Source organism: Bos taurus, chromosome 18 (genome assembly GCF_002263795.3).
Source record: "Bos taurus isolate L1 Dominette 01449 registration number 42190680 breed Hereford chromosome 18, ARS-UCD2.0, whole genome shotgun sequence".
Taxonomy (NCBI): domain Eukaryota; kingdom Metazoa; phylum Chordata; class Mammalia; order Artiodactyla; family Bovidae; genus Bos; species Bos taurus.
In genome coordinates, this window is record NC_037345.1 from 39,672,568 (window position 1) to 39,685,503 (window position 12,936).

The 12,936-nt window shown below is 48.6% G+C and overlaps 2 protein-coding genes across 3 annotated transcripts in view; one reads left to right on the plus strand and one right to left on the minus strand.

Moving 5' to 3' along the window:
- Window positions 1–12,936, plus strand: part of CMTR2 (cap methyltransferase 2) — a 103,944-nt gene that overhangs the window by 6,093 nt on the left and 84,915 nt on the right. The gene's annotated exons all lie outside the window — the stretch shown is intronic.
- CALB2 (calbindin 2) overlaps window positions 553–12,936 on the minus strand; it is a 29,302-nt gene continuing 16,918 nt past the window's right edge. Inside the window, 7 exon segments of one of the 2 annotated variants that reach the window (NM_001035288.1) lie at window positions 553–1,227; window positions 4,976–5,047; window positions 5,796–5,849; window positions 5,992–6,031; window positions 6,348–6,403; window positions 6,899–6,976; window positions 7,565–7,621. In NM_001035288.1, the coding sequence (NP_001030365.1) occupies window positions 1,111–1,227; window positions 4,976–5,047; window positions 5,796–5,849; window positions 5,992–6,031; window positions 6,348–6,403; window positions 6,899–6,976; window positions 7,565–7,621 (474 nt within the window). In that variant the 3' untranslated portion in view covers window positions 553–1,110. 2 annotated transcript variants of the gene reach the window in all.

Consider the following 12,936-nt stretch of genomic DNA (forward strand, 5'->3'; position numbering starts at 1 on the left):
CAGAACGCCGTGCTCCACTGCCAGGGACATGAATTCAATCCCCAGTCAAGGAACTGAGATCCTGCAAGACATGCAGCATGGCCTATTAAAAAAAAATGTGGATCCGACGCTCAGGAGTCATACCCTGGCTCTGCGCCGCCGACTGGCCCTGAGACATGGGGCTCATTACTTAACCTCTTTAATCTTGAGTTTTCCTCGTCTGTTCAGAGGAGACGGTCCCAGCACCCCTCTCCAGGGACTGAGAGACACTGCGGGTGAGCTGTTTTGCACAATAGCTGGCATTTAGTAAATTTGCAGTGAACTGATAACTGCTCTTATGATCTCAGAAACCTAGAAACAAACACGGAGCAGAAAAACGACAGGTTGATGGAGAGCAGGCGGTGCGTGGCAAGGGTGAGCCCAGAGTCCTGGGGTCCTGTGCCCTCGCTTCCAGTGCTTACACACCAGTTGGCTGGTTCCCCCCAGCCTCCCCACTCACTTGAGAAGAGGCTCTCTCTCTGTCAAGAGTTGGCTGCAGAGAGAAAGTTGACCACTTGGCCAGAATGGGAGAGCTTCCACAGGAGAACATTTTATTGTCTGTAAACTCTTCTTTGGTAAACAAGAAACCCAAAGGGAAAAGGCATACACTGCATCAAGAAAAGGACAAGGCTGATGCCCACCACGAACAAGAAGCTCTGAGAGACAGCTACACCATTAGCGAGGTGGGGCCATGGGGCCTGGGGGTTGGGGTGGCCGGTGGCATGGGGGAGAGGCGGAGGAGAGGGTCCACTCTGTTGGACGTAGAAGTCTAAATCATACAGCGAGCGAGCTCATGCATCACAGCAAAGAGAACCAGGGACCTCCTGTCCGTGCCCCTGCCCACCTCCCACGAGGTTGGTGCCCCCCGCACACAGAGTGCTGTGCCCGGTCAGCCAGGGGGGGTTGCGGGGGGCTCCAGGGGGCCCGGCAGCAGCCCCTTCTCCATTTCTCCTTTCCTGCTCTGCAGGCTGGTGTGTGCAGGTGGCAGGGACAGTCACAGGGATGATCAGGATCTCTGGGTCTGGGTGGCAGTGGCAGGGCAGCAGGGGCAGGTTTGAGGGGGAGGTGGAGAAGCAGCCCCCATCCCCTGTTTTACAGTGGGGGCTCGCTGCAGAGGACAATCTCCAGGTCCTTGCGGTAGAGTTTTCCCGCCTCAGCCAAGGACATGACGCTCTTTCTGTAGCTGGTGAGCTGTTGGATGTTCATTTCCTGGGAGACAGAGGGAGAGGGTAAGAGCAGGTTGGGGGGAAGGTGCCCCCGCCCCCCCCCCTCCCCAAATGGCCCTCGTGTTCATTCACCAGAACCTTTTCCTTATCCCGTCTCAGTGCAAGTAGCTGAGAGGCATACAGAGCATGGGCTTTGGGGTCAGAAAGCCCTGGGTTAAAGTGCTCTCCCTTTCACTTACTAGCTTCATTGCCTTGGGGAAAGTATTCAGCTTTTTCTAAGTCTCAGCTGCCTCATCTGTAAAATCAGTACAGGAATAAATCTGCCTCACTGAGGTGTTAACGATGATTAGATGAGAAATGAATGTAAACAGCATCAAGCACAGTCCCTGACACTCAGCATGCACGCCAGTCATTATCTACATACAGCTTCGCTAAATTCCTCTACCTCACTGGGCTTCCACCCACTAGTCTGCTGGGTCCTTTTGGGTGAGAAAGAGAATGCCAGGGAAACTCCAAGGTTTTGTCTTTGCCCTAAGCCTCACCCAGCGGAACAAGGAATTCTAATTCCTCTCTCCTCCAGGGGCAAAGCCTACCAGCCTACTTCTTGTTCACTGGCACCTTGAGGCCTTCAGAGGCTCTAAGACAGGCGACTCACGGTCTCATATAAAATGGAAAACTGAAAGTGACAGTCATCCAGTCGTGTCTGCCTCTTTGAGGCCCTATGGACTGTAGCCTGCCAGGCTTCTCTGTCCGTGGGGTTTTGGAGGCCAGCACTGGACAGAACAGCAGCATCTGATACGCCTTGTGTGGCTTCGGATGCAAATAGCCAGTACTACTGAAAGGCAGCAAAGTCATCATCACTGGAAAATCACTGAAGCACTTTGCTTCTTCCTTCCCTCCTTCTTCCCCTCTACACCTCTTTCCTTCCTCCTCCCTTCCCTCCTTCCTTCCTTTTTTTCCTTCCCTCCTTCTTCCCCTTTACACCTCTTTCCTTCCCCTTCCCTTCCCTCCTTCCTTCTTTTCCCCTCCTCCTCCTCTTGTATTGAACCTGTTGGCAGATTTTTTTTTTTAAATACTTCTATGCTAATGGGTCATTATCCCCATGAGAAAACTGAGATGTGAAGACTAAGGTATTGGCTAAAGGATGGAACCAACCCCATAGCCATGAACAGTCTTAGTCCCTTGAGTCCAGAAGGCTGTGTAATTCTTTACCTGGCTCACCTGTACTCAGTGCTTGAGGGTCAGTCTTTCATTGAATTCTTTGGTGACATCTCCTCACATGACTGATCTCTGGGTTTGTGCCACCAGCCAGTCCCAAGGCACTCTGCAAACATCTCTAACTTCCCTAAAGTTGTGAAGTTCCTGGAAATGTCACCTCGTCCATAACACTGAGGTGTGCCTGAGTGACCTATCCCTCCATCAGGAGCCAAGGAAGGGACCCCATATATCACCCATGAGCCTGAGAAAATCCTCTGATTCAGCATGGCCTGAGGAGTTCAAGCAGAATGAAGGGAGGAGGCTGCTTCCTTTCTGTGTCTGGAAGCACTGTGTGTGAAGCTGGGGAAGGCTTTAGCAGTTGCAGTTGTCTTAGGAATGCTAAGAACATGTCAACGTTTGAGCCCATCAGCCTGTCCCCCAGGAGCCTGAGACATCTGCTTCGAAACCGATTCACTGTCCATGTGCTGCTGCTGCTGCTGCTGCTACTGCTAAGTTGTGTCCAACTCTGTGTGACCCCATAGACGGCAGCCCACCAGGCTCCCCCATCCCTGGGATTCTCCAGGCAAGAACACTGGAGTGGGTTGCCATTTCCTTCTCCAATGCATGAAAGTGAAAAGTGAAAGTGAAGTCGCTCAGTTGTGTCCGACTCTTAGCGACCCCATGGACTGCAGCCTACCAGGCTCCTCCACCCATGGGATTTTCCAAGCAAGAGTACTGGAGTGGAGTGCCATCGCCTTCTCCGCACTGTCCATGTAGGCACCATCAAAATGGCATGTGCATCTGCCATGTGGGGTCACCTAAAAATGGTCATTCCCTTCCCAACTCAGGTTATTTACAGGCATGTAGCTCTCTCTACTGATTCCTTTTTCTTGATCTCCATGTGCTAAGTCTGAAGCTTAGTACTGGTGGAAGGTTTCCAGGTAAACAACTTTATTAATATCCTTGTTCTCTAACTTTCAGAATTTTTCTTAACCACAACACCTGACTTTTTGTTTGTTTATTTGCACATCTCAGAAAGTCAAGCTTTGTAGCCATATGAGTTGTCTTTTGTGGGAATTAGGGAAGAGCCTAGTTAGATGATGACCATGGAATTCAGGTCTCGCCCAAGATTTAATGCCTGCCCTCAAGGCCCATCAGCCTCAGGCATAATGTAGGGTCATATGGAGAAAAACTATACCTCATTATTCTAATTACAGTTAAGCATATTTTTCATTATGATGCCGAACATCCCTTGAACACATAAGGATACACAAATAATTTTCTCCTAGAGTTTGGTAGCAGGAAAAAGTTTGCCAAGTTCAAGCACGTGATGAGTAATTCCTTCTTCTTAGGAAGTATTTGCACATGATTTATTTTCTGCCTCTTTCAAAAAGCTATTATAGGTAACATTAAAAAAAATAAACTTAGGGTGAAAGAAATGGATGCTATTCAGGATAAAGAGGTCAGAAGACAACTGGAAAGGGAGACAGACAGACTCAGCGGCCACGATGAAATTTTTTCCCTGAAATTAGGAGTTAAATTTAGTTCTTGCCTGACTTCCCAGGCAGTTAGACAATGCAGGGAATTATAGATCACTCAGCATCTAATTAAAGAAAGCAGCAAAAAAGCTATTTGCTCAGAGAAAGACATTTTCCAGGAGGTGGAGGAAGACACTGCCAAGACTTGTCTTCTGGTTCCTTTTTTGCCTATGTCCTCCCATCCTGGGAACCGAGATGAGCCCCTGAGGACTGCCCAAGAGGCAACATGACCAGGCAAAGTAATGGAGTCCAGTTCCCAGCCTTTCCTTCCAGGGAACAGATTTGTCAGGGACTTCTGTTAGCCCCTTCCCCAGCTCAAGATTCTAGAGTCAATTCAGAATACCCTCAAATCCTACTGGCCCTTCTCCTCCAAATCTCTCCTAGTGTAAAAGTTTTTTTTTTTTTTTGGCCACGTGACTGACACTTCCAAGAAGTGTGCCACGTCAAGACTGCCATGGCCTCATAGCTGCATTGTTTACATCAGTCAGCAGGTGGGGCAACCCACGTGTCTGTCTGTGGACGAACAGACAAAATGTGGGATAGACACACTACGATACTCAGCCTTAGAAAGGACGGAAATTCTGACATATACCACAACACGGATGAACCTTGAGGAAGGTACATGAAGTGAAATAAACCAGACACGGAAAGACAAATGCTGTATGATCCCACTTGTATGAAGTATCTGGAGCAGTGCGGTTCACAGAGACAGAATGTGGAATGGTGAGTGCCAGTGGCTGGGGGAGGCAGCAAGGGGAGTCATCATTTACGGGGTACAGACTTTAATTCTGGGAAGACAAAAAGAGTGCTGGACGGCGGGGATGGTTGCAGAAGGCTGTGAGTGTACTTGGTGCCACTGAACTGAACACTTAAACGTGGTTAGGGTGGCAAACTCTGGTATGTGTATTTAAAATAATCAACCATGAAAAGAACCCAAAAAACTGCTGTTGCCTCGTTAGGGGTAATCAGAGGGGAGCAAGATACACTCCTTGGCCAGCCTTCCCACTTCCACACCACCCCCGTGGCAGCACCCCACCTCTGGGCTCAGCCCCTCACCTTCTTGTTTTTCTCATACAGATCCTTCAGGAGGGCGTCCAGTTCATTCTCATCAATGTAGCCACTTCCGTCCTGGAAGGGAGCCAAGGGTCAGCACAGAGCCTCAAAACTCATGCTAACCCCTGACCAGGGTCTAGCTTTGCTAAGGGTCTTTACTCTGAGCAAAAGAGGTGCCCAAATAACACGTCATTCTGACTTTGCCAGTCACTGCAGCAATGTGAGGGCCCAGGGCAAACAGCAATCTTCCCTTCTGGTATTTTACATTTGCGTTGAAAATGTAAATGAGGTTCAAGAAGCATTTAGCTAACTCCCTGGGTGTTGAATCCCACAATAATATGTCAGGATAACATGGGGCTATTTACCCCACACCTGTAGTTCTGAGGAAAACCACTGGAGTCACTAGGCAAGGGCAGCTAAGAGAGGGGTGACATGGCACAGAGGGCCTCTCCCCACTTCCTAGAAGGACAGCAAGGTGATGACCTGGCCCCAGGGGGCAGTACTAAGCACCTCCTGCCTTTGGGCCCCAACAGTGTAATCGCATCCTAGTCCTGGCCATGACCCTCTTCCCTTCCGCGAGCTATTCTCTCCTGTACTTTGAAGGAACCAAAACCTCGGGTCCCACAAGCCACACGTTGTTAAGGACATTTATCTTCTCATACAGCAGAAGATGCTGCAGGGAATCCAGAGGGGCAGGAAGGAACTGCATGGCCCAGACTGCTGCTCCAACAGCTTGTTTACTTCTAAGGACCAGGGTGAGCATTCTGGTGGGGTGACTGGGATGGGCCTCCTGCTTTTCCATCCACACTGTCCTCTATCTTACCTTGTCATAAAAGGTGAAGATCGCGTTGAACTCCTCCGAGGTCAGCTTCATGCCCTAGAAGGCCCAAGGTATTAAAGACAGAAGCCAAAGCCCTGCTGTGTGTGTGTGTGTGTGTGTGTGTGTGTTTTGAGGAAGGGTGAGCTCAGAGGGACGAGGGGAAGGGAGGAACTGAAGAAAAGCAAAGCCGCTCTTTTACCTGAAATTTAAGCAGGAAGTTTTCCTGTACAGGCAAGAGTCTGGAAAGATAATGTTAGAGCAGTAATTAGGAGACAGAGCAGAGGCAGGAAGAACGAGGACCTGGGGGGATGCAGAAGTAGCATCTGTAGTTACAGAAATGATTTCTGAGCACTTCAGAGGAAAGTCCAAAAAAGAGGGAGACGGAACATTGAGGGGATGATGGTCACTATTTGATCTAACTTTGATTGGAGCTTCAGGACACCTGACCCGTCACTTTCCCCACTGGTTGATCTTGGTGATGGAACGGTAGCACAGGGATTATCTGCCAGGGTCTTGTGAACAGTGATGCTGGGGTGAGTGAGGTCAGGCACTTACCGGGACATCTCCGAGAGGCCCAGTTTGCCATCCCCATTCAAGTCAAACATCCGTAGCTGTTGGGGACAGAAAGTGGTACTTGGATTATTTGCTTTGACGTTCTCTCATGTGAGACCTTGACCTGCCATCCCCTGTACTGGAGAGGGGGGAACATGGCAGAGCATGCTCATGTGTCCTCTGAGGTCACTTGGAGGCAGGGAGCAGCATGGGCTAAATCAGCAGGGACTTGGTCATGGCTCTCCTCTCCCCTTTCTGAGGGACAGGGCTGCAGAGGACAGAGGCCAACACTGAAGGCCCCCCTCTCCAAGTTTGCCCTCCCCTGGAGCTGTGGAGGCTGCCACACAAACAGATGCTCTGGTCGTACTCTGGCCCAGGAGCATCTGGCTGAGTGGGAACCTCAGAGAGAAGGTGCTGGGGCCATGAACTGGCATCTCTCTTGCCAGCTGCCGCTGGGAGTCACTTCTCCCCAGCCTGAAGAATCAGCCAACTAATGACCCCGCAAACCTCAAATCCCACCGATTGGTCCCATGTCCTGTGCCCTGGCCACTCACTATGGTTTGGGTGTACTCTTGGAGCTTGGGTTCATCATATGGTCGGTTCGCCTTCTTCAGCAGATCAGACAGGAATCCCTGGAATATGAAAGGCCTCTTCAGAGCTCTTAACCCAGTCTCTCTGCCCCTGACTCACATACTTGTTCCTTCAGACAGTTACTCGATCTTGTTTTCTGAAGCCCATTGTTTGCATAGCTTGCAGCTCTCATAATTCCCTCACCCCTTAATGCTTGTGGAGTAACCCCAAAGGAGGCAGGAGCTGCTAAATGCAACCTCATCCCATAGGGCAGGTGGTAGAAACCAGCTCTGGCTCCTCAGAGAGCCCAGAACACATACTAAGTCGTGCCTGGAGATCCCTGGGTCTAGAGGAGTTTGGTAGATGTACAAGCCAGAAGGCCAAACTGCTGGAGGACTGAGGATGCCTGTTCTGGGCACTGACGTGCTGAGGCATGTGGACTGGTTGTACTCTGGGACCTTGCAGCTCCAGGTTGCTGATTTCACATGGCCGACCATTCAGAGCCAGGCCTGGGTATCCCTGATCAGGCCACACGCCCAACTTCCTCACCCAACATCTCCTCCCTCCCCAGGTTCCTTAAGCCCACCACCACTTGGGCCTCAGGCCCATTCTCCATCTTTCCACACCCTCCCTGACAAGGCCCATCCTACCTTGAGCTCATTGGCTTCAATGTAGCCGCTTCTGTCTGTGTCATACTTCCGCCAAGCCTGCAACGGGAATGTCAACCTATTCACAAAGATTTATCCACACCTATAAGCTTCCCTCCCTCTCCGTCTAATGGACCAGGCTGGGTCTTGATATTCAAGAATATCACAGTGGGACGGGGACATTGAGATGGTCTAGCCCAGTGCCTTCCATGTTGCAGATGAAGAAACGAGGGCAGGTGTCTTGGCCAAGGTCACATAGAGGAGGAAGAAACCCTGCTGGGACAGGGTCTGCCTACTCTAACTGGCTTCACGATCATCTTGTAACCAGGGTTACAGTTTTCTTAGATACCAGCCAGGCAGATTTTGCCAGGACTAGCACTAGGATCTGTGGATCCTGTTTTTGTTGTGGGTGTATTGAGTGTCCTTTTACTGTTCTGGAAGCCTCTCATTCTCTTCGTGGGCCCTGGGGGCAAGGGTAAGACCCCTCTGGAAGGGGTAGAAACAGATTTTTGTCACTCCTCACTGTACTGTGTCCTCTACCCCTCATCACGATGCCTATGACAGCCATGTCTGAGGATGGAACAGAATTTTGGTCAGACTATCCCAAGGCCACTCCACCATCTTTCTGATAAAAATCATCCCCCCTCCTTTGTTTTTTAGGAAACTACCCCTCTCTTGTGCTCAGTACACATGGTTCAAGAAGGGCTGACCAATCTCCAGAGGTAGACATGTGACCTAGGCCTGGAGAGTCAGTCCCTCCCTGGATTTTGCTCCATTACTGGTTCTGGGCTCTGATCTGAGTCCCAGTTACTTGGTACATGCATTGGGTCCCTGTGAGAAACCAGAGAACTGCCTGCTGACCACAGCATCTGGAGGATCAGAGAGAAACAGAGCTTCAGCAGGTGATGTGGTTCTCACCACCTCCTTCCTCTCTGTTCTGTACATCTGAGCAGGAGCAGACATTACACAGGAGAAACAAGGAAAAGCAGTTGGAATGGTTTTAAAATGCCCATAAATTCTGCACCTCCCTAATTCCCTTCTCCTTGAATGTGGACTGAACTCTGTGACTCACTTCTAATGAATAGAATATGGCAGATGTGGCGGTTGTGGCTTCAAAGACTAAGTCATAACGACAGTGAGGCTGCCTTCTTATTCTCCCCGTTGGATCACTCACTCTGGAGGAAGCCAGGTGCCATGTGGTAAGGACACTCAAGCAGCACCATAGAAAGATACATGGAGTGAGGACCTGAGGCCTCTTGCCAACAGCCGCAGGTGACTGCCATCCCGGAGGTGCACCTTCTAGCCCCAGTCAAGCCTTCAGATGACTGCCGCCCTGCTGACATCTTGACTCTGAGCCAGAGCCACTTGGCTGAGCTTTACCAAATTTCCACAGAAACTGAGAGATGATAAAATGTTTGTTGCCTTCGGCTGGTGAATTTTGGGGGGTAATTTGTTACATAGCAATAGGTAACTAATACAATGGTCCTGAAAAAAATCTGGTCCTGAGTGCAGCTGTCCTGAAACCCAAGCCACCTGGTGGGGAGGAGGGAATGCCATGTTGAGGGGTGCTGGTGATGGACATGGGTGTATCTGTGACAGAAGGCCCAGGGAACCCTGTTTCCCTAAACTTTGGTCTGTTTTGGTGCCTGACCATAGTTCTTAGATTTTCTTTCAAGTCTTCTTCCCTTAATTTTCACTCCCTTCACCCCTAACCCCAAATAGCACACCTAGACACCAGCAACACTTGATTTTCTAAGAGTCAGCAGGCACTCATTCTTTTCCCAGATTTGATCTCCTGTATCCCTAACTCCACATCATGCCCTCCACTTAAAAACATTTTTTTCATTATAGTTGATTTAAAATATTGTGTTAGTTTTGGTGTACAGCATCGTGATTCAGTTACACATATGTGTGTGTATAAACACACACACATATGTTCTTTCTCATGTTTTTTTCTATTATGGTTTATCAGAGGATAATAAATACAGTTCCCTGTAAATACAGGGGCTTACGTTATATGGTTTATCTATTTTATATATAATAGTTTGCATCTGCTAGTCCCAAACTCCCAGTCCATGCCTGCCCCCCTCACCTCCCCCTTGGCAACCACAAGTCTGTTTTCTGTGTCTGGGAGTCTGTTTCTCTTTCATAGATACATTCATTTGTGTCATAATTTAGATTCCATGTGTAAGTGATATCATATGGTATTTGTCCTTCTCTTTCTGACCGACTTCACTTAGTGTGATAATCTCTTTCTCCATCCATGTAGCTGCTGCTGCTAAGTCGCTTCAGTCATGTCCGACTCTGTGCGACCCCATAGACGGCAGCCCACCAGACTCCCCCATCCCTGGGATTCTCCAGGCAAGAACACTGGAGTGGGTTGCCATTTCCTTCTCCAATGCATGAAAGTGAAAAGTGAAAGTGAAGTCGCTCAGTCGTGTCTGACTCTTAGTGACCCCATGGTCTGCAGCCTACCAGGCTCCTCTGTCCATGGGATTTTCCAGGCAAGAGTACTGGAGTGGGTGCCATTGCCTTCTCCGCCATGTAGCTTCAAAGGGCATTATTTCTTTCTATTTTATGGCTGAGTAATATTCCATTGTATGTATGTACCACATATGCATCTGTCTGTGGCACATCCCCCTTTTATTGTGAAGTGTGTGAGGATCTTTCTTCCTTACCACCAAACTGGGCTGTGACTCTCATGGTATAAGTCTTGTCTTGTTCAGTCGCTCAGTTGTATCCAACTCTTTGATATAGTAGTGACTCAAAAAATTTGATCCTGGTTTTTTGGAAAGTTATGTTGCTTGTAGACTTATTCTACATGAAACTTGGATAGATAGCTTTTGACTTGGGAAGAGAACTTTCTTTGGGGAAAGAAATGCCCAGCTCCATCAAAATATTCCATCTCATGCTCTGAAAATGCACCCTTGAGTTAAGCACAAAGAAATATGTGCAGATTTTCAAATATGACTTCACCAACCACCTGCATGCATTGAGTGCATTAGAATTTGGTTTCTAGGTTGAGTCTTGACTGGGAGAAAAGTCAGATGCCCCCCCAAATTGCCTGAGTGGGGGATAACCTGAAGGGACTCCAGTGCTCACAGAAAGCAAGGCATTCAGCTGCCTTCAGAGTGAGAGCCTCCCAGCAGGTCTGCCTTCCCTCCCTGGGTCCACCCTAGCCCTGTGACCTCATGCTGGACTTGTCTTCCCTCCCAGCACTTTGTGCGCTGCCATCAGCGGGTCATTATTCTCTTCCCATTCAAGGAAAAGAGTTCAAGAGACCTGGGCTTTGTGAAATCTCAAAGAAATCCTGAGGTGTCACTAAAATTAGAAATTAAAATGTTGTTCTGAGCAGTGGGATGGAAACCATCCCAGAGCACAAGGCTTTCGGGGCTACAGAGGGGCCTTTTCAGGTTTCCAGCTGACAAAGATGGAACCAATGCACAACCCCAGGAGGGGACGGTCCTGTAAGGCAGTGGGGTTCCAGGAACTTGTGGGATGGGGCGGGGATCGGTAGTTATGCTGGGCTTAGCTTAAAGGATAAAGACAGGTGAAACATGGAACCAAGTCAACTACACAGAAAGAAACCACTGATGATTTAGAGAGGGGCGGGGGGTTTGCTCCTCTTTAAGCGTCTCTATACCCTGTAAGCTATCATCCCCATTTTCCTGGTCATAAGTGGAACAGAGCCAGTGTCTGGTTGCCTCCCTATCAAGAAAGGAGCAACCAGGTATAAATGCTCCCTTTTCTTTTCTCTTTTTTGGCCACACGGTGTGGCAGGTGGTATCTTAGCTCTCTGATCAGGGATGGAACCTGTGCCCCTGCAGTGAAACCGCAGAGTCTTAACCACTAGACCACTAGGGAAGCCCCTTATCTATAGACAGAAAATTGACAGTCACAAAAGTAGCCCCCCTGACAAGTTCTATGTATATGCAACTTCTTCTAGATAGGCAAGGGGGGCTAAGAACAGAATCCAGCATGTCAAATTACTAGCTTATGGGATTTTGCCATCTTGAAAAAACCGGAGAAAATCCTTTAAAGCACCATAAAATTAAACCCATATCTATTGCTTAGGCACACTGCCACTTAAAAAAATGAGTCTTCTACCCTGAGAATCCATTATTTCTAATTGACTTTCCATCCGTGTGGGGAACTCACTTGCCATGTGTGTTTCTGGACTGGCTCTCCAGTCATTTTTAAGCATGAATCACAGGAGATTACCGGTGGTTGGAAATGGATTTAACATGACAAATGGCAACTGGAGTTGTGTTGAAGGCCAGTTAGTTATCACAGCAGGCAGTGTGTGTGTGTGTGTGTGTGTGTGTGTGTGTGTGTGTGTTGGGATGATGAGGGGATGAGTTGAATCTCACCTTGACAGACACATACGTTGAGTGGCTAGGGTGCGGAGCCCCAGAAAAATAGGAGAAAATATTTGGTAGTTTGCTGGATTAGTAATATATTTGGTTAAACTGTAAGGAATTTCCAATTTTTATAAATAAAGAATGATTAAGTACGAGCAGTTTCTCATGGTTCAATCTATTTGAACGTTAATCAGAAGACACTTGAGTTTCATTGTCCTGTTCACATGAAGATCTCAGAGAATCCCTACTGCAGAGATGGCCACGTCCCTTTGAAGATGGACAGTGAAGCCATGACCACAGTCAAAGATCAAGCCTGGAAGATACTGGAAACTGGAATTCTCACTGGCCTTTTTCAGTTTTAGCATGGTAGCTGAATCCATCCTATCCAAGAATGCTTCTTGGAACTCTGAATTCTAGGAACACTAATGCTATTGAGTGAGATGAAAACATGAAAGAGTCTAGAAGCAAACTGAGTAAAACAGGTCTGCTTACTGCAGGACTTCCCAGAGCCTGTAATATGCAAACGTCTATGTCAGATACCCAAACGGCAAGCAGGGTGTACACATGATTTCCCAAAGGTACTTTGAAGTGAAAGTCGCTCAGTCATGTCCGACTCTTTGTGACCCCTTGGACTATACAGTCCATGAAATTCTCCAGGCCAGAGTACTGGAGTGGGTAGCCTTTCCCTTCTCCAGGGGATCTTCTTAACCCAGGGATCGAACCCAGGTCTCCTGCATTGCAGGTGGATTCTTTACCAGCTGAACCCCACAAGGGAAGCAAAAAGGTACTTCACCCAAGCTTGTTTCTCACCATACCCTCCACACTTTAACGTGCACACACACCACCGGGGGTCTTGTTAACATGTAGATTCTGATTCAGCGGGTCAGGGACTCGGCATTTCTAACAAGCACCCAGTTAATGGTGACACTGATGCTCCTGGTCCACAGACCACACTTGGAGTAGCTCAGCTACTCAGAAGGGGTTTGGTATCTTACTGAGACCATTACAGGCATA